Here is a 22,142-nt window from a genome sequence, read left to right as displayed (position 1 = left end):
TTGTGAGCCTGGGTTCCTTTTTGTTATCTTTAACCATTTTTCTGGAAGAGGTGAGAAACCCTTACAGAGCAGCACAAATGTGGAGAATGGAGCTGAAAAGGTTCTGGTGCCCGGAGAGTCTCTGCTCTGCCCCACCCCCAACCTCACCCCTCCACCACCAAATCAATAAGCCGCCTGGGATGGAGGCAGCCTGCAGAGTCTCACCACCGGCGGGAGAAGCTGAGTGAGTGATCATTAGGAGAAAACCACTCAGGCTTATCTCAAACTTCACTTTCTTCCCTTACTCATGTTCACTGTAGAAACAAAGGGAAGTGTTTCCGATGCAAAGTTCTTGGCTCTGCTTTTTGCTCACAGGGACTTTTCGGGAAAAGGGGAAGGGAGTGCAAAACAAAAAGCAAATAAAGGACTTGGAACAGTCTACAGGAGACGAGGACTCCCACTTGTTCTCAGAAATGCCGTTTCCTTAATAGCTGCAGTCCAGCTTCCCCTGCAGGTGCTGTGGCCGCGTTGCGCCTCGGCGGGAGCCTCCTGGAGAGGCTCTCTGGCAGAGCCCCAGGGATGCGGCGACCCGGCCGAGCGAGGTCCGTGGTCCGTGGTACGCGCTGGGGAGGGGCTCCCCGGCAACTTGGCCCGCGGGAAAGAAAGTCTCGGGGTCAGCCTCCTGCCAGCTCTCATAAGTAGATCTAATTATGACTGCTTACTTCAAAAAGAGGATTTAACCCAAAGCAGATTTAGCGGGGCAGTTTCCAAAGGGTAGCAGGAATCCCAGGCTTGACCTTTGAAAAATCCCAGACTTCGCTGCCCCGGTAACTTGGCAAGCAAGTCACGGTGGACGCCTCAGAACGCAGAGAAATTCAGAGATGCCAACTTAAGTTATCAATCAGGTCCTACTAGGGATGTTTAATTTAGAATAAAGTGTCTGTCAGAGAGTGCCCACGGCGTGTGCACTGGTGGTCAGTCAGAGTGTTGAGCTAAGATAAAACGTTGACAGAAAAAAAAAAAAAAAAAAGATTTAAGCACTCAAGTATAACTGATTCCATGAAAAAGTATTTTAAAACATAAAGTGGTGTGAAAATTAAGTGACAGTCAAGGTCTCTTAGTGAATTCTTATCTAAAACGTGAAAGTTTGGTGACATATCCCAGTGGTGCTGATAAAAGTGTCAAAAGCATGTCAGGGTAATTTTTTTTAAGTTTTTTTTTTTTTTTTTTTTTTTTAACTTTTAAAACTTTCTACATAGCACTTTGCTCAGGAGAGGCTATTGTAATTGGGTTTTTTTTTTTTTTTTTTTTTTGAGACAGAGTCTCGCTCTGTCGCCCAGGCTGGAGTGCAGTGGCCGGATCTCAGCTCACTGCAAGCTCCGCCTCCCGGGTTCACGCCATTCTCCGGCCTCAGCCTCCCGAGTAGCTGGGACTACAGGCGTCCGCCACATCGCCCGGCTAGTTTTTTGTATTTTTTAGTAGAGACGGGGTTTCACCGTGTTAGCCAGGATGGTCTCCATCTCCTGACCTCGTAATCCACCCGTCTCGGCCTCCCAAAGTGCTGGGATTACAGGCTTGAGCCACCGCGCCCGGCCTGTAATTGTTTTAATAAAATTAAACAATTTCTACAAGAGGATGGGGATTAAAATTGTTAATCTAGAGTTAACCAACATGAAGGTATTAAATAAACACATCCTGCATAGGCTTAGTGGATACTGAATATAAAATTACTCTGTGAATGATCATGCTCTCTGGCATGTATTATTTCAATTACTCTCACAGAACACAAAAATTAGGAAAACAAAAAACAAGTATGGTCACTCCATCTACACACTTTTATCAAACCAATGACTCGGTAACTGACCTTATACTACCTCAGGCATTTAGCTTAGGTGGGAAGCTGAAGAAAAGACAGATATCTGGTTCTAAATCAAGTAATTTACGAGGTAATGAAAAATAATTTGCACAGGTGCTCTTAGAATTATTTGATTTTCGATATTCTGAAAAGTCTATATCAAGTTGCTACTTTTTTATCTGACCACATTCCAACACAGAACACCTAACCAGATGACTGTTGTAGATAGAGACTTGAGCCACATAACAACACTTCTGTCAACAAGGGACTGCATATATGATGGTAGTGTGCCTGAGGCAGCACAAGAGAGCATGATAGTTCACAGAGCACTTTTTTTTGGCGGGGGGGGGACAGAGTTTCGCTCTTGTTGCCCAGGCTGGAGTGCAATGACACGATCTCGGCTCACTGCAACCTCTGCCTCCCGGGTTCAAGCAATTCTGCATCAGGCTGAGTAGCTGGGATTACAGGTGTGCACCACCACACCCGGCTAATTTTTGTATTTTTAGTAGAGACAGGTTTCACCATGTTGGCCAGGCTGGTCTCGAACTCCTGACCCCAGGTGATCTGTCTGCCTTGGCCTGCCAAAGTGCTGGGATTACAGGTGCAAACCACCACGCGCAGCCACCACAGAGTACTTTTATATTCATTACCATTAATATTAATTATACACTTAATATTTTATTTCAATTGCATAGGGCTCTAAATAATTTGTTGACATGGGTCTAGTGACTTACTACCTTAAAGGGAGAACAGTGAGTCTGGTATTCACGGCCATTTCCCCCCTTGTATCCCATAAGATTATAATACCACATTTTTACCTTACCTTTGATATGTTTAGATACACAAATACTTACGATTGTGTTATAGTTGCCTGCAGAATGCAGTAGAGTAACATGCTGTACAGGTTTGTAGCCTAAGAGTAACAGGCTGTGCCATATAGCCTAGGTGTGCAGTTGGCTATACATCCAAGTTTGTGAAAGCGTACTCTATGATGTTCACACAATGATGAAATCACCTAATGATGGATTTCTCAGAATGCATCCCCTTCATTAACACATGACTGTATATGTAATTTATACTCTCCTTAGAACCATGTTTGCAATATCTATAGCTTGAGGTTGGAAAGTTCTCAGAGATTGAGGAGGTGGGATTTATTTTCACTGGTTACTCCAAGATGTCAAATCAGTTAGTCTATATGTTCAAACATGAAGCTAGTTAACCTGAGCTTAACAGGAACTTAAGACAAACATAAGTCTGGGATACAGTACACAACAATTTAGCCATTGTTCACTTTTCCATTTCTCCTTCCGCAAGGGATGTACCAAATCCAATAATAAATAAACATTACCAATAATTAAAAAAAATGTTTAACCCAAACCTGTTCTATTTTATGCTTTTATTTACTGTCTAATTGTGGTCGCTTCTTCTCATATATACACTAATCTGGGAAAACTAGATCTCTTTTTTGTAACTAAATAGATAATACAGTTGGGGTAGGTAAAGCTGTTCCCTAGTGGTTCTCAATTTGCAAGCTCTAAACACAAAAGCAAACATGCTTGGTAACTCAAAGCATGGGGATTCAATATCACTGGTTTCAAAGTTTGTGGAATTCACAGACACGAGCATTCAGCCTAGGGAAGAGAAGGGAGATAATAATTTAAAAGATACTGGGAAAAGAAAACAGATGGTATAGAAGAGTGAATTACAACATTTTAAAATTTGGGGTCTCTGCTTCAGTTGTGGCAATCCTTGGTCTTAGAAGACTAAATAAATACCTACAAGAATAAACATCAAGGCTAAATGTGTCAGTTTTTAGTTGCTTTGGTTTATTTTTTTACCCCAAGTTTTCAAAGTTATGCAGCCCTTAGAAAGTTCAGCAGGTAGTTCTAGTCATTAAGTGATTTATACACAGCCAAATAGTAACATTTTCTACACTGGTATTAAAAATGAATAGGATTCATTTATAATTGTTAAGTTTAATAATTTGACTTCCTGAAAAGCTGATTCCCACCCCAAAAAGAAAAACTAGATTAGTTCAAATAGAAAGCAATTTGTAGAAAGACTTTTCAAATGTAGGTGCTTCATTGATCAAGTGTAAATATAAAGTCCTTGAGTTTCTTTCCAGCTTTACGGTTTCATGGCTTTTAACATCCTTGTGGGAATGTGATGCCCTACCTATATGCAACCCCCAAACCATTCATGTAACAATCTCAGGTAAAATTCAGTATCATTCTCTATGGTTACCACCCATTCAGAAATCGGCATTCGACGCTGGGCACCTGTCCACAGTACCCCTGGCTGAAAGACTGATCCCTGAAGGGAGGGGCAGACATGAAAGGGCTATGGGCATCCAGATGTGACCGGTGGTGTGTGTACGCATTACCTCTCCCGCTCCTGCTCCAGCAGGTTGGTGAAGTCGTCGCTCTTGTTCATGTAGTCAGTGTGTTTATGCTTCTCGTTCTCTAACTCGTACACGGTGCGCCTGTGACACTTTTCCGCCAGCAACAGCTGCTCTAGCATGCGCCGGTAGGTTTCTTTCTGTTTTTCCTCAAGTCTGTCCAGCTGAATAAGCAAACATGGGAAAGAGCTTAATATTTTATTGCATTTGCATAGGACTCTAAACAATTTGTTGACATGGGTCTAGTGACTTATTACCTGAAAGCGAGAACAGTGAGTCTGGTATTCACTACTATTTCCCCCGTTGTATCAGTTTCTTTATGCCAGTTGGCTGTATAAACCAACCATAATAATGTTGCAGTAACTTCTGGCTTTCTGGCTTTCTTGTAAACATATATATGGTTCCTAAACTTTTTTCCCTTTTAAGGGCGGTGGGATATACCACAATTTTATCCATTCTACTGTTGATGACCATTTGGGTAGTTTCCAACTTGGGTCTATTACAAATAATGCTGTTCTGAATACTCTAATTCATGTCCTTTAGTGAACATATAGCATATGTGTCAGGTGTATACCCATGAGTGAAATATGGGTCATAGGATATGTGTATATGTAGCTTTATTAGATATACCTATGAGTGAAATATAGGTCATAGGATATGACCAAATATGGGTCATAGGATACGCCAAGCAATTTTCCAAAGAAGCTGTACCCATTTATGCTCCTACAACCAATGTTTAGGAGTTTTGATTGTTCTACATCCTTGTCAACACGTAGTATTTTTAAAACTTTTAGCCAGACGTGGTGGCTCATGCCTGTAATCCCAGCACTCGGGGAGGCTGAAGCAGGCAGATCACGAGGTCAGGAGTTCGAGACCAGCCTGACCAACATGGTGAAACCCCATCTCTACTAAAAATACAAAAATTAGTTTGATGTGGTGGCACATGCCTGTAATCCCAGCTACTCAGGAGGCTGAGGCAAGAGAATCGCTTGATCCCTAGAGGCAGAAGTTGCAGTGAGCCAAGATCTCACCACTGCACTCCAGCCTGGGCAACAGATGGAGACTCTATCTCAAAAAATAACAACAACAAAAACCTTTTAACCATTTTGATGGGTGTGTGGTGTTCGCTCATTGTGATTTTAATGCTCACTTACCTGATAAAGTTCAAATACTTTTTCATTTGTTTATTGGTCATTTGGGTTCCTAAACTTGCAGGAGAACAACTCTTTCAGGGTTTTATGAGATAGCACAAAGCTCTATACTCAGAAAGAGGATAACACCCTTCCTAATAGAAAAATTAAGATCTCAGCATGTACATGCACCAGGCTTCTCCCCTGGAAAGTAATTTTCATCACAATCTGTTTTTAAAGCTTGCAGCTATCTGCATTTCTAGGAAAAGTATATGTAGGATCCAAAGTCCTCTGTTTTTCAAGAGATGCTAAATATAGGGAGAATTTCAGAACTTGTAGACAGTACATATCTCTAAAAGAGTTCTTACCAAATATTATTACAGGGGCCAGGCACAGTGGCTCATGCCTGTAATCCCAGCACTTTGGGGGGCTGAGGCGGGTGGACTACTTGAGGTTAGGAGTTCGAGACCAGCCTGACCAACATGGTGAAACCCTGTCTCTACTAAAAATACAAAAATTAGCCGGACGTGGTGGCAGATGCCTGTAATCCCAGCTACTTGGGAGGCTGAGGCAGAAAAATCACTTGAACCCAGGAGGCGGAGGTTGTAATAAGCCAAGATCACACCACTGCACTCCAGCCAGGGCAACAAAGCAAGACTCCATCTCAAAAACCAAAACCAAAACAAAACAAAACCAAAAAAAGGCAAAACAACAACAACAACAGCAACAACCCATAAATATTATTACTGGGTTTTGGGCCAGGCGCGGCGGCTCAGGCTGTAATCCCAGCACTTTGGGAGGCCGAGGTGGGCAGATCACAAGGTCAGGAGATCAAGAGCGAGACCATCCTAGCTAACACGGTGAAACCCCGTCTCTACTAAAAATACAAAAAATTAGCCGGGCATAGTGGCAGGCACCTGAAGTCCCAGCTACTTGGGAGGCTGAGGCAGGAGAATGTCGTGAACCCGGGAGGCGGAGCTTGCAGTGAGCGGAGATTGTGCCACTGCACTCCAGCAGGGGCAACAGAGCAAGACTCTGTCTCAAAAAAATAAATAAATAAATACAAAATAAAAAAGAAGTCTTTGTGCCTCTTTCTCTGGTCAGGTTATAAGATTTTTTTATTGTTTATTTATTTATTTATTTATTTGAGACAAGTCTCACTCTGTTGCCCAGGATGGAGTGCAGTGGCATGACCTTGACCTCAGCTCATTGCAACCTCCACCTCCTGGGTTCAAGCGATTCTCCTGCCTCAGCCTCCTGAGTAGCTGGAATTACAGGGCAAGTCACCATGCCCAGCTAATTTTTGTATTTTTAGTAGAGATGAGTTTTCATCAGGTTGGCCAGGCTGGTCTCTAACTCCTGACCTCAGGTGATCTGTCTGCCTTGGCCTCCCAAAGTGCTGGGATTATAGGCACGAGCCACCACACCCGGCCTGGCCAGGTTATATGATTTTAAAGAGATCATGCCTTGACCACCTTTTTAGACTCTGGTGCTGAGTACAGGCCCTGGTACAAAGTTGATGTTCAGTAAGTGTTTGTTAAATTGGACCAAATCTGACAATCTTGATATTTCCCTATGCTACTCACTATCCTGTTCTTCCCTTTGAATTCTAGTTCAGTGTTCCACAACTTTGGCACTGCTGAGGCCAGATAAATCTTTATTTCAGGGTGCTGTGAGCTGGAGGATGTTTAGCAGCATCCCTGGCCTCTGTCCACTAGATGCCAGTAAGCACCACCTCCTGTGTGACAACTAAACTATCCTGACACTGACAAATGTTCCCTGGAGGGAAAAATCCACCACCACCCCAATTGAGAACCAATTGTTCTAGTTGAAACAGACATATTTAAAATCAGTTCTCAATCTCACAACCAACTTCCGGAAACCCCATGGGGTAACTCCACAGGGTCTCAGCATTAGAGCTATTCCCCTTTAGTTTTCTGTTTACCCTTCAGTTATAAGGAGGATTAAGTTCTCTCTATAATTGCATGATGTGTTCATTGTGAGTGAGTCATTTCTGGGGCCCAAAATAAAAGAGAGACTGCTCGCATTATCTTTTTCCCAGATCTCCACTTCCCTTGTTTAGGAGTCAGTGCCCAGATAGAGACTGGTGGAGAAGCCCATGTTAATGGGTGGCTGATATTATCTGAGATCATCAGGAATTGCTAATTGTATTTTTATATCTTCCAATAATTTTTGGTAGTCTTTTTTTTCTTTTCTTTTCTTTTCTTTTTTTTTTTTTTTTTTTTTTTTGAGATGAAGTTTCGCTCTTGTTGCACAGGCTGGAGTACAGTGGTGCAATCTTGGCTCACTGCAACCTCTGCCTCCTGGGTTTAAGCAATTCTCCTGCCTCAGCCTCCTGAGTAGCTGGAATTACAGGTGCCCACCACCACACCCAGCTAGTTTTTGTGTTTTTAGTAGAGACAGGGTTTTACCATGTTGGCCAGGCTGGTCTTGAACTCCTGACCTCAGGTGATCCACCCACCTCTGCCTCCCAAAGTACTGGGATTACAGGTGTGAGCCACCACACCCAGTCAATTTTTGTAGTCTTAAAGAGACAGTCTATGCGTGAGGTTTTCCCATTAGAATAGCTCCATTCCCTATTACAAAATATTCTCCCCAAGAACTTTCCAAATTTCTACAAATGTGATTTTCAACATATTTTAGAGAACATGTCAAGCATTGCTGAAACATCATCACCATCAGAAATGTAGAAAAAGCAACTTTCCCCCCTTTTTGAGCCTTGCTGCTTTATCATAAAATAGGACTCCCCATCCTTTGGAAAGTATTTGAAGATCAGTATTTTCCCTCTTTCTTCAGGCCCTACCCAACTCCTCCCAAAGGAAGGAGGGGTGACTTATTTGAAAGTTGTATTTGGAATAGGGAACTGGATATGTGCAGCCCAGCCCTTTCGTTTCTTAGTTTTTACTCTGCCTGTCATACAATGATACACTGTGATCTGAAGGGTCAAACTCTTCTGCAGGATCTCTCAATCCATGTAAGGAATTCTGGAGAGGAAGGTGGGAGCATTACTAATCGGATGTTTGACTGGGAAATGTAACGAGATAGTCATTACACGGACATCTGGAGAAAAAAACAGCACATGGAAATATCAAGTGTTCTGGGGCCCCCTAGGCAGAGGGTAGACCTTAGCCTTTTTACATCTATCCTTGTAGGCTTTTGAGACTGGTTGTTTGCGATAGCTACAGTTCTGGACTAAGCCACTGGAGTAGGTGGCTGAAGTCTTTGTGGGTAATGTTCACCTCACCAAACACTAGCACAGCTTGACCACAACAGTAATTACATTATCAGCAAAGCAGTCTTTTCATCTCGTAATGCATAAGTTACTGAGGCATTGGTGTATGTAGTGTGTTTTTTAGGCAGAGCTGCAGATCCAGACTTTAGAATGTAGAGGCTATAAATTCTTCTGCTATAAAGCATTAGTATGTGAGGTATTAGGTGTCAATTTTAAGTTTTGGATGTAAGAATAACATAGGTAGCAAAAGATCAGCTGTACCAGATGCTGTTTCTTGTTATTTTGTTTGGAACTACATCAATCTCCTAAGAGAGAACAGAGGTAGTCTATTTTCTTGGCTCTATGTGGCTTGTCCAGAGACTCTGAAGATTCTGTAGATTCATTAATCATAGATACTATATGTACATGGCTTTTGGTTTCAGGATCCAAGTTGTGGCTCAGTATAGAGGAACGGGTTTTATTAAATGACTAGTGAAAGTAGAATGGGCACCTATTACTTTGGAAATGTAGATTCTACTTGGACGAGGTGGAAGGAAAATTGAATGAGAGAATCATAACACCAAATGCCAAAAATTTACTAAGGAAAGAGAGTACCTGGAAGTCTTATTCTAATGAATAAAGTTAGTGGAGAAGTACAATAACTTGAGGAGAAATTTCAGTATGTTTTAGACAAAAAGGCATGATTCAGGAAGTATTTTTAGCTCTGTTACCTGCAAAGGGCTAACTGGAGAAGTATTAAGGAATTGAGGAAAAGAGAAATCTACTTAAAAGCAAATATGAGGTCTTAAAGACCAAACTAGATTTACACAAAGCGGAAATGGATCTAAGTACTTCTAAAAATAGGGATATTAAAATGGAAGTTATTTCAGACATTGTTGAATCTGAATGCGTGCCCAGAGACGACAGAGACAGGAGAGCAGTGTGGACACTGCACAGGACAGAGCAGTGTGACTTTCCTCACAAAGAAAGCATTAGGATCCAGGAAGGGATTGAGGAGAACACTGTAAATGGACTGATAGTCTTTTGTGAGCTCAAGTGGGGGCCCTTCCCTTAAAGATTGCAACATCTATTCAAAGTGGTTATATAAAATACGAATAGATTTAAGAATCGAAAACTGGGAAGATCAGGGTAAGATATCTGAAGCATTATTTGGTGAGTTTCAGTGTCTCAGCTGTTGTAGATGGAATTGCCAATGTTTATTTATTTATTTATTTATTATTTACTTTTTTTTTTTTTGAGAAAGAGTCTCGCTCTCTCGCCCAGGCTGGAGTGCAGTGGCGCAATCTCGGCTCACTGCAACCGCCGAGGCCTCCCAGGTTCAAGCGATTCTTGTGCCTCAGCCTCCCGAGTACCTGGGATTATAGGTACCTGCCACCACGCCCGGCTAAGTTTTGTATTTTTAGTAGAGATGGGGTTTCATTGTGTTGGTTAGGCTGGTCTCAAACTCCTGACCTCAAATGATCTGCCTGCCTCGGCCTCCCAAAGTGCTGGGATTACAGGCATGAGACACCACGTCCACTGGAATCGCCAATATTACTGGGGCCTGAGTGAACGTACTCAAGAAATGTTGGGATGTGGTGTTTGAAGGAAAGATGAGACAAAGAAAAGGGAATTTAGGCAGGACAATACTAGATAAGTTCAAATGTGGGTGTGGTGTAATGGAAAAAGGCCCTTTAATGAAGATTATCCGACTCAAGAAGATGAAAACAGATAAGATTTAGGTTTAACAAAGAATACTCTTGGCAGACTCAGAATTCTTTGATTTCACATCTCTCATTGAGGGAGCCCACATAATGTAGAATATGGAAGGCAATATTAGAAAAACAAATGTCTGGGAGCACTTGAAGAAAATGACTAAAATGCTGAAGCAACAACTCAGCTGAGCCTTCCTACACAGAAAAGTTGTGGCAGAAGAAATATTTTTGTTGTCTTGAGTCAGACAAGTTACTCAAAGATTGAAAGTTCAAACATGAGGGGAGGCTAAGTTCTGAGGAAGAGTAAGGTCTGATCCCTTCTGGGCCTCAAATTACACAGGCTTCAGAAGGGTAACCCTCTAAAGCAATGGGCTTCCTAGGCCTGGCAACAGGGCCCAAAAAAAGAAAAAGACCAAAGAAGTTTAAATACTCAGATGGGAAAATTGAATACCTAAAATGAGACCTAGGCACTGAAGAGGTCACCACTGCAAATCCCTAGACTTTACAAAAAGACAGGAATGTTTTGAATGCCACTCACTGAGGCAAAGACAATACCTGCAGAGAGGCTCCACCCAATCTCGAGCTTGCCACTTCCCATAATTATTAAGCTGCTGATGACAACAGGCTCTGGTAAGAGCAGGCTTACCAGAACCCTGCTATGGCTGAAGATTTTCTCTATCTACCTTCCTTCCCTCAGACATGCCCTAAATCTCTGCTTTAGTCTCTGGTAGGAGTAACATGGACCTTCTTTATACTGAGTCCTAGGGTCAAGGAATATCATTTTGCTTGAGAAAAATGTATCTTAGTGCTAGAGACTCTCTTGTATTTTTTAAATTTATGAGTGTGAAGTTGTACTCTGATAATTGCATGTGTCCTAATAATTCTTTAGATTCTTCAGAAAAAAGTAGACTCTAGGGACTTCAGGATATCTTAATACAACTTTGAAAATGCCAGTGAGTCCAGGTTTTTTTACTAAAGGGGAAAACAAAAACAAACTCTACCCAGACAATCAATTGAGATCCCACTGGCTAAAGCTAAGCAGAATACAAAATTAGGAAGGAAAGAAATGAAAACCTTCAATGTTTTTGGAATTTTGCTTAAGAATTATGAACTCTGATATCCCAGACTTTAATTTACAAAGAAGGGCAGAGAGATTTAATATTTGCTGTTTAATTTTTCCCCAGATATTTGGCAAGGGAAAAAGGTCCACTGTATTGGGTTCATTGCTTAACTTCTCGTGAGTTCTACTGGATACCCCTGCTGGGCCTAACACGGTATGGAAATAAGAAAGAGCAGTGATTTTTGGCTTAAGATATAATATGGCTTCTAGGAAATAAGAGCTAGACTACCTGCTCATGATCCCAGGAGGCTAATGGAACAGTGATGTATCACAGTTCCTGCCTCGTGAATTTGGAAGCAGGATTCTGCTCCTAGGTAACAATAACTTGACTGTTAATTTCAAAGGGTTAACAGACCCAAAATTTGTAAGTGGTGGAAGGAAATCTTTTCTCCTTCTATCATTTTATTTCTCTCACAAAATGGACTTCATTTTGGCAGTATTAGGAGAAGTATTTTCTGCCCTCTCTCTCTGCCTTCTCACTCACTTCTCCCCAAAGGGGAAACGACTCTTCAGATTGTTAAGAGGAGAAAGGAACCGTGAAATATGCCCAGCTTAGCCAGTTCCAGAAGGACAAGTCACAGGGTGAGTGTTTTCTGTTTGATCCTCTGTCCCTGAGTTAGGAATATTTAGGTCAGGCCTACTTTCTAAAGGTAGGTCGGAAACTCCTCTCTCTGTGTTCAGCCCACAGAACCCAGTGGATTGGAGGCAGTAATCCTGGGTAAGTGTGTATTCTCTGCAGACCCACCTCTCCCTTGGTGGTGAGGGTGGGGAATGTCATCCCAAGCTCTAGCCTTGGAAGAAAAGAATTCAGAAGCCCAAATGAGACCATTTATCCAAGCTGAGTTCTCTAATCCAAGTTGTTATTATTATTATTATTATCATATTAAATACATGTTTTTGACCTCTGTGTCTTTTACTCCTCAAATCTTCCCAAGTTTCAAACCAATTAAGGGTATGAGCAGTTATTCTTGAATCCCAGCAAATACTAATGACTAATACTTGTTAAGTACCTAGAATGTGCCAGAGACTATGTTAAGAGTTTTATAGGCATTGCTTTATTAAATCCTCACAGCAGTTCTGTGAGGCAGACACTGTGGTTCCTCACACCCCACAGTTGAGGAAACTGAGGCTTAAAGAGCTTACATAATCTGCCTATAGCCATACACAGCTAGCAGTGGTAGGTCTCAACATGAAAGTAGATCCAGCCTGTTGACTGCATCCTATCGTATAATCATCTCTTAGCTCTTTAGGAAAAGATGAGAATAGAGCTCCAGTTTATTCTTGCTGCAGAAATTTAAAAATTATGGGACCATCAGTCTGTTGTGAATGCTGTCTAAAGCAGATCTTATCTCTGAGAGTTATCAAACTGAGCTGCTCCAAAGGCTTGACATAAATTACATGTTAAACGAATAGTAAGTTGTTTCAGACTTTTAATTTCTGTTCTCTTTTTGGTTCATGACACTAATTTCACATCTGTAAATTTTTTTTTTTTTTTTTTTCCTTTGAGACAGAGTCTCGCTTAGTCGCCCAGGCTGGAGTGCAGTGGCCGGATCTCCGCTCACTGCAAGCTCCGCCTCCCGGGTTCACGCTATTCTCCTGCCTCAGCCTCCCGAGTAGCTGGGACTACAGGCGCCCGCCGCCTCGCCCGGCTAATTTTTTGCATTTTTAGTAGAGACGGGGTTTCACCGTGTTAGCCAGGATGGTCTCGATCTCCTGACCTCGTGATCTGCCCGCCTCGGCCTCCCAAAGTGCTGGGATTACAGGCGTGAGCCACCGCGCCCGGCCACTGTAAATTTTTTAATATAAAGTCTGAAGGGTCAATGTGAAAAACTTGTATCCTAATCTGGCTCGAACTTCTACTACAATGTGAGAGTATTTTTAAAATGTGGTATTATGAGTAATCGATAATAATAGTCATAGCCCTATTAGAATTCCTTTCATCTTAAAGAATTGCCCTAAGTATTTCATAAGGATTTTGCCTCAATCACTATATTTTGGCCACTCACATTAGACCATTTTAATTATGAAAGAGTTTATAAAATTCGAAAAAAGTGTCTTTATAACCATATCAGTGATAAGATCAATTTAATTTTAGGTTACCAATTTTGTAAGAATCATGACAGCTCAATGTTAAAACTGGTAAGCACTTCAAATTTTTACACTATCATTTCTTAGAGAAGTAAAATAATAATATACTGCAAGCGCATGTAACTATCAGAACCACATGGAAAAATATATTTCAGGCTTTGGTATGTTTAAAGAAAAGCTTCTACAATTCTTAACATTGAAGCTTATCCACTATAACCCTTGACTTATTTAATTACACTTTAATTTTATATTAGTGTATCATCAAAATTTTGCCTTTGAAAGAAAATGTTAAAGCATGTAAATGGAAGAATGTGAAGATATCTCCCTGAGGTTCCTTCCCTTCCAGGGGACTTGTTGGTGTCATATTTTTACCTCTGAAATCGGTTTTTCATAGACATCTTCTCCTATGGATTTCTCCTGGGCAAGAATGGCATCTCGGTGCAGGACCCGCAGCACTTTCTCTGGCTCCGCAGACCCGTAATGAGCCTCCAGAACCTCAGGTTTGGTTTTCTCCGTCTTCAGCATATGGATCACGTCTTCTCTGGCCTGTAATAGAAAGTGCAGCAAGATCAGACGATTGACAATGTAAATCACATACCGGGCTCAAAATATCAACAGAGAGCTTATTGAATACATCCCCATTTTGTCAGGGCTATTGGCAAATTCATTGGGTATTCTGTTTTTTTTTTTTTTTTTTTTTTAACCAAAAGCAGATTGGCAAGCAGATACTCTGCTTCAGGTTGCTAGGAAGCAGGCGAGCAGAAAAAAGGATTTGTGCTAATATTAACTACATAAAAATTGCTTTATCTAAGTAGCAATAATTCGGGATGGGGTGGTGGAGGGAGGCAAGCAGGGCTGGTCCTGGGATACTTAACCTGTTTCAGTGCACGCGAGGTCAATGACAGTCTAAAATCTTCTAGTTTTCTGTTGATGTTCTCAATGTAGTATTCAAATCTGGTTTAAAATAAAACCCTGCTGCCTCCATTCTAGTTATAACTTCATGTGTCAATTAACAAACAGCCTTTATTGATGATTTCCTGTTTCTCATTAGGTGATTCATTTTGCACAGAAACACATGGTTGAGAACTCATATGATGCTTGGCTGTCCTTTTCAAATCTAATGTATCTAATGTATTCACAATAAAGGTGAAATTACACCCCTTTAACATCCAGACTGTCAGTTAGATGAGTCAGCTTGGTAGGTCAGTTTTGTTTGTTTGTTTCTTAGCACAACGTATTACTGAAGCTTTCAAGAAAACCACGATTATAGGCTTTATATCATACAGTCTGTGGTTCCCATCACATAATGCAAATACACCTGCTTATGTTTTGCACTGGTTAGTAGGGATGATCTTTCTACTTATGATGGAGCTGACATTTGCTGAATGTATTTCCATATAGGGACACACTTGGAGCTGTTTTTCCCAGTAATAGTAATGGGTAAGAAGTGCCCTGACTTCATTCCAACTTGTACTAAAGGAAAATCTGGTTGGGAACAAAGTTTCAGCCTATGACAATGGAATAGAGTTTTCTCCTATATTGATGCTAACTGTGGGACTGAAATTATAAACCTGGTTCATTATTATGATATTCTAAAGAAGACAGCTAACTAGTCAACTATGAGTGTTCACAATACGACCGTTATAAAGTTTGTCTTTCTCGAGGTTTCTCACTTTTGTTGCCTTTTCAGTCTCCCAATTAATCTAATTTCATATGGCTACAGAATAATTCATTACTGAGATGTCAATGAACTGGAATTTGCAGATTTGAAATGTTTCTGCCACATATACACATGCTTACTTCAAGACAAAAATGGAAAATATGAATTTTGAAGAACCTGGTGGTTTAGAATGTTAGTGAATGTTGAAGTCAGGAAATAGTTTAATGGAAAGGCAATGTGTCTCCATGCAGGTTGAAAGAAGATAAGCACAGATGCAGGGTCAAGTTAGCCTGTACACTGTGCTCATTAGAAAAAGGTGCCCACTTTATCTAGGAGACACAGCCCTGAGTCAGAGCGCAGCTCACCTAGTGAGTGAAGAGCAGGCTGTCTTTTAGCCCTGTTCATCCTCTCTGCCAGGCACCATTGTGCAAGGCATAACTCCCAATCTATACTGAAGGAGCCTCAGGTTATGTAGACTGCTACTGGTCTTCAGACAGAAAGTGCTCCTGTGTTCATCTGACATAGGTGAATATATAAAGCATGTTCTAAAGTAATGATTCACAATGCTGACTGTGCTGAAGTCATTTGAGGAACTCTAAAAAATCCCAAGGCCCAGGCCGTTCCAGACCAATTACATTCTAATCTTTTGGGGAAGGACCTATATACATCAACGCTTTTTAAGGCTCCCAGGTGATTCCAGGGTTGAGAGTACTGTGCCACACTAATAGATTACGAGACATAGCAACTAAACTGAATACAAATCCTTGGCATCATCCAAAGTCAACTTGCTTACTTTGGTGCAAGTACATTTCCTTTTTCCGATCTTAAAAAGCTGTCATCACTTTTCTCCTTTAAATTATCCTCACACCCTAGGTCAGTTTTATGCTTTGACCAAATCCGAAAGAGACGAACTCGTCTTTAAAGAAGAAACACCATACTGTGAATTTAGTGACTTATGTAATGACAGGAAAGGAAAATTTAGAATCACATTTAAAGTGAAAAAATGGCGATGATAGAAGGTTGGCAAGCTGGAAGTTCTTGATAACAAACTACTGTCTGTTTCTCATCTTTAAATCAGATGAAGTAAAGGCCATTTTCTAAAGTTCATTTTTCTAACATGTGAAATGTGAAGTCTTATAGAGCAGACATAGAATGTACTGTTCTTTGAAAAAATAAATAAATAAATAAATAAATAATTTTAATATAAAAAGTAAAATAGAATGTACTGTTGTTTATACTGTAAATTGAGATACTGATTAAAAATTTCTGAAATACTAAAAGAAAAGGGCTTAGAAGACAGGGTAGTAATATTAAGGGCTGTTTTTTTGATGTTTATTTTATTTTTCTGTTTTTTGCTTTTGTTTTTGTTTTTGAGACAGAGTCTCAGTCTGTCACCCAGACTGGAGTGCAGTGCCATGATCTTGGCTCACTGCAACCTCTCTCTCCCAGGTTCAAGTGATTCTCCTGCCTCAGCCTCCCGAGTAGCTGGGACTACAGAACATGCCACCTTACCCGGCTAATTTTTGTATTTTTAACCTCTTCTTTTTGTTTTTACAGGTATGTATTTTCTAAATTTTCTACAGTAAATATGTAACTAGTTTTACAAAGAGAAACAAAGTAGTGCTTTCATAAAGAAAAAAGAAATACTTCATCATTCCTTATTCCCCATAAATAAAACAAAGGCAAATAATTTCATAGAAAGTTCTTTTTCATGCACTCAATGCTGAGAAAGCCACCTTCATTCTGGCTATAGACAGTCCTATGCACAGTACCTAGGATTTAACACAAAGGAGGACATAAAACAAAAATTGCTCAAGGATTATTCTATACCCTCTTTTTGGCATTGTCTTGATTTCTTTCAGAATTATTTCAAACACACCAGTAAAGCCAGAGGTAAAACAGCCACTGAGCTGGGTAAGTGTACTGAAAACAGCATAGTATAAGGATTATAGGTTTTCTCACCTAAAATTTATTATGATTTAGTCACATTCTAACTAGACAGCTGAAGGAATCACAGCAGAACTATTTCCATATGGTCTTTCCACAAATGACATTCTGAAAAAGTGTTTGTCCTTAGTTATGGATAAAGGTAATCAGAAAGTGGCTCTTAAATGTAAACTTTATCAAGTAATGTTGAGAGCAACAATCTTACTGCTGGTTTGCCCAAGTTTACATAGCTCGAGCATAAAGAAAATTAAATAAATCTTAAAGCTATCAAGCAAGTATGAACTTTAATTAAAATATAGGAATAAAATTTATATCATGATAGAATGAGTCCAGCTTTGAAGAGACTCAGAAATAGTTTCCAATCTCAGCTAAGGTGTGTGATTTGTGCAAGCAGTTAACATTACTTTGACCTAATTTATCATTTATGAAGTTGGATCATAATAACTTTCTTATATACTTGTTGTTAGATTAAAATCAGACGTAAATATATAAGATGCCTAATATAAAACTTGGCATACAGTAGGTGCTGAGGCAATAGTAATTATATACTATGGTTTCTGTTATGTCTCCATGATTTTTTTTTTTTTTTTTTTTTTTTGAGGCGGAGTCTCGCTCTGTCGCCCAGGCTGGAGTGCAGTGGCGCGATCTCGGCTCACTGCAAGCTCCGCCTCCCGGGTTCCCGCCATTCTCCTGCCTCAGCCTCCCGAGTAGCTGGGACTACAGACGCCGCCACCACGCCCGGCTAATTTTTTTGTATTTTTAGTGGAGACGGGGTTTCATTGTGTTAGCCAGGATGGTCTCGATCTCCTGACCTCGTGATCCGCCCGTCTCGGCCTCCCAAAGTGCTGGGATTACAGGCTTGAGCCACCGTGCCCGGCCTGTCTCCATGATTAAATAACTTTTTGCTGCATGGGTAGAAAAGGAATTTTATAAGATACATTTTTCCCTAACCAAATATAACATGTAAAACTGATATTGTTAAAACTGTCTAGATATTTCACAATCTACTCTTAGGAATATTTTTTTCAAAAAGGAATTTCAAAATCAGAGCAGTCTCTCCAAAAGTTATTTAATCTCCCTGACTGTTTCCTTGTCTGTAAAGTGGGGACACAACCCCTATACATTATAGGGACTGTGTTAGGCTCTAACAAGATAATGCAAATAAAGTACTTTTAAAACTGTAAGCAGGTAGCTATTTCAGTTTAATCATTTAAGTTATTTAGTTTAAAAATATCCATATATTATTGGTATTGATCATCTTGACCCCAAACTTCCTAATTCTCTTAGAAGACAGTTTCTTGTGTTCCAACTGATATCAAACACCTATTACTTTCCTTCCCCGAAATACACTTTTGCTTGAACTGTATTAATTGTGATATGCTACATATACTATATATTTCATCTTAGTTTAATTACCCTAGATACTAATTACTGAAGAAAAAGAGGTTATGGTGATATAATACAATGCATTTATTTACAACCACACTATTCACTATAAATTTACTAAAGCCTCTTTAATTGTATAGTAATAATCATGGAAAGAGGCTGGGTGTGGTGGCTCACGCCTGTAATAAGAATAATAGTGATAATAATAAAATAGTAAATCAATAAAATTGTGGTATCTATTTAATCAATGTATTAATGAAGATGACTGTGTGATCACAAATTTATTTTACTATTTGAAACAAATGATTCAATTTATGTTAAAAAAAGATTCTATATTTTGGGGAGAAAACTTTACATCTCCATTTCTGAGAAACTTGCTAATTTTTCTATAAAAGAATAAAGTTCAAAATGTAAGAAAGCTTCTGTTCTTGAGCATTAATATTTTCACATAGAAATTTATCCAAAACAATTTGTTAAAATCCTAGGATGTGGGGAAGCTGCAAAATAGACCACTATATTTAAATACATGTAAAATGACCCAGAGAAGAATGCTTTGAAGATGACTCTATGTTCAACTTATTTACTCCTGATGATAGAGAACAAATATGAGATTAGAGTAGAGAAACAGACACAGTTGTCACACCATTCTCTTCCATCAGACATAGTTCTTCTTTGTGCCAGTGGAAGTGTAGGGAGGCCAAGAACAAGGATGTTCCATAAATACCCCACAACTGAAACTGCACCAGGTGGAACAAGGGGTTTCTCAGTTGACTGGATAAGAAGCTGATTCAAAACATGTGGGGGCAGCAAAGAGCTGCTCTGTGAAGCCTAGGGCCCACAGGTGAGTGTGCAATTCATTGTATAAAGTCAATGGAGTGAGTCTGCGCTTTGCTGGAAAAGCAGGAGCAAATTGGAGGATAGAATAAAACACAGGACAGGTGGAACCCACACAAGTAGCACAGGTTCAAAAGAGGGCTGAATCCAATCACTCCTTCAATAAATATTTGCACACATTTACTTTGTGCAATGCATTGTATTCAGTATTGGAGAAATAACTGCATCCTTGGGAATTCAAGTCTGGAGAGACACAAACAAACAATTGAGAGGTGTTTACAATATGACATAGTAAGCCTTAGGTGGAGGAAATAATTGGGGCTAAGGACATCATCTAGAAGAACACTTAACTTGAATCTGAGCTAACAGAAGAGGCTTCCTGGATTAAGGACCTGAAATCTCATAATGAATACTTGAGCTAGAGAAAGAAGAGGTAAGGTGAGAGCGCTCTAGGCCCAGGCAAGACTGTATACAAAGGCCAAACAGGTTTAAATGCATGAGATTTTGCAATATGAGACTGGAGTAATAAACTCATGAAAAGCTTTGTAAGCCATGCAATGAGTTTGGATTTTGTCACAGAAGAGCAAGAGGCTTTGGAGTTTTTGAGCAGCAGGACAGTGATGGTCAGATTTGTGTGCTGGAAACATCATTCATCTGCTATGTTAAAAGCACAGAAATTCTAAGTCAGCCAGTCTGTTGGTGCAGGCCAGGAATTGTGTTTTGAAATATCTCTGTAGGTGATTCTAAAGCACAGCTGCACTTGGAAATCACTGCGCTAGGACATATGACCAATTCAGCATCAAAAATACTTAAAACTTTGGCTGTGTTAGCTCAAGGTTCTTGGCAGGGTGGTCTGATTCCCAGGGATTTGGTTGCCTCAGAGGTTTCTTGCTGTTCTCCCTGTGTTGTTAGTCCCTGACCTTTCTGCACCAAAGAATCATGGCCATTTCCAGCCAGCAGCCTATATGAGGAGGATCCCTGAAAACTGCTGGAAGTGTGTGCCAGTTCTGGGCAAATGAGGGTGACCAAATGTCCCAGGTTGTCTGAGACTAAGGGAAGCTGAGTCGTGTGAAGTCAGACTTCTGCAAACCAGGACAGTCCCAGGCAAGCCGGGACAAGTTGGTCACCCTATGACAAACACCAAGCCAGAAAGAGACTGGATATTTCATAATATTCCTGTGTCTAGCAAGGCAGCCACAAATGGGCTTATTATGCTCAGGAACTGAATTTCATTGATCATGTTTCCAAAACTTAGCTTTTTTTAAAACGTACAGCACTATTACTAGTTATTATGTCTGACGACAGTTTAACTGTATTTTAAACTTGTGTGGCTTTTCTATCTTTGAATGAAAAAAACATAATGAGTAGGAAAGAATGCTTAGTTCTTATGCTCCTATGACATAGCTTCTTCCACACTTCTAAAATGGGGATGGTATGCCCACGAGCCTTGGAGCTTGGAGATAAACATGGTGCATCCTCTTTTAGCACTAAGATTACTGAAAGACTTGGGGTGGGTGATAAGTAGCTTAAAACTCAGAATATTCATACAATTTTAATATTCACCCGAGTGTTCAGAACAAAACAAAAGACATAAAAAAGCATTTGCTTCAGCAAGGCAGCTTGGGACAGACTCTTAGACGATGTAACCATCACCCCAACATGATGATCCACTCACTTGGCTGAGAGGAAGCATAGCCAGTGGGAAGTTTAAGAAGCCTGCCCTTACCTAATGACACTGCACACTTTGAACAAGGCATTCCTGCCAAAAGCTGTTGACTTTAAATAATGATGGATCCATTTTGAGGAAAGGACAAATCCATTTCTATGCTTATGGAAGAATGACACAGTTCCCAAGCACTATCACTTCTTGGTATTATTTAACTTCTTAGATATGACCCCATTGTTGCAGTGAGTCAAGGAGCCCTAGAAAAGACAGTCCTGGAAGATCAGTAACATACCCTTTCTGTGATTGCTTTCCCATTCTGCTTTCCCATTCAACCACTCTGTATCTACTTACATATGGTAATTTATTAATTTACTTGTCTATTTCCTTCTGAGGCTTTGAGCTGCTGTGAGGACTGTGATTGCTGTGGGAGACTGTGTCTACAGTGCCTAAAAGAGTGCCTGCTGCATGGCAGGCACTCAGTAAATATTTGCTGAATAAATAAAGAAAAGTAAAATTAAGTGATGTGAAAGTCAGAGAGGCATAAACTGGCACTGAAAATCTCAGAACAACCTTAACTACTTAGCTTTGTTCAAAAGATCTAAATAGTTACATTTTGTCAACCTCTTTACTCTTTCAACTGATGTATTTGTCTGTAATTTGGGAGTCTTCTCTTCTTCTTTTTTTCTTTCTTTCTTTCTTTTTTTTTAGACAGAGTTTTGCTCTTGTTACCCAGGCTGGAATGCAGTGGCATGATCTCAGCTCACTGCAACCTCCACCTCCCGAGTTCAAACGATTCTCCTGCCTCAGCCTCCGAGTAGCTGGGATTACAGGCGCCTGCCACCACACCTGGCTAATTTTCGTATTTTTAGTAGAGACAGGGTTTCACCATGTTGGCCAGGCTGGTCTCGAACTCCTGACCTCAAGCAATCCTCCCACCTCAGCCCCCTAAAGTTCTAGGATTACAGGCATGAGCCTCTGTGCCCAGCCCACTTTCTTCTTTTTAAGTTGATTCCAAAAAGAAAATATGTAAACTGAATAAGGAAAAATAGTACATTCCACCAGAATGCTGCAACAGGAAATGGACTATCATTAAATCTCGTACAAATTGAATTATATTATTTACCTGAGTTAG

The 22,142-nt window shown here is 40.3% G+C and overlaps 1 protein-coding gene across 9 annotated transcripts in view; it reads right to left on the bottom strand.

The window, feature by feature from the left end:
* Nucleotides 1-22,142, bottom strand: part of FILIP1 (filamin A interacting protein 1) — a 311,264-nt gene that overhangs the window by 58,349 nt on the left and 230,773 nt on the right. For all 9 annotated transcript variants that reach the window (XM_074037614.1, XM_074037618.1, XM_005552528.5 and 6 more), the window contains 2 exons: nt 13,890-14,063; nt 4,218-4,396 (listed from right to left, as the gene is read on the bottom strand). In XM_074037614.1, coding sequence (XP_073893715.1) covers nt 4,218-4,396; nt 13,890-14,063 — 353 coding nt within the window. The remainder of the gene's footprint in view (nt 1-4,217; nt 4,397-13,889; nt 14,064-22,142) is intronic.

This window comes from Macaca fascicularis, chromosome 4, assembly GCF_037993035.2.
Source record: "Macaca fascicularis isolate 582-1 chromosome 4, T2T-MFA8v1.1".
NCBI classification, from domain to species: domain Eukaryota; kingdom Metazoa; phylum Chordata; class Mammalia; order Primates; family Cercopithecidae; genus Macaca; species Macaca fascicularis.
This window is presented reverse-complemented; position numbering and strand designations above follow the sequence as displayed.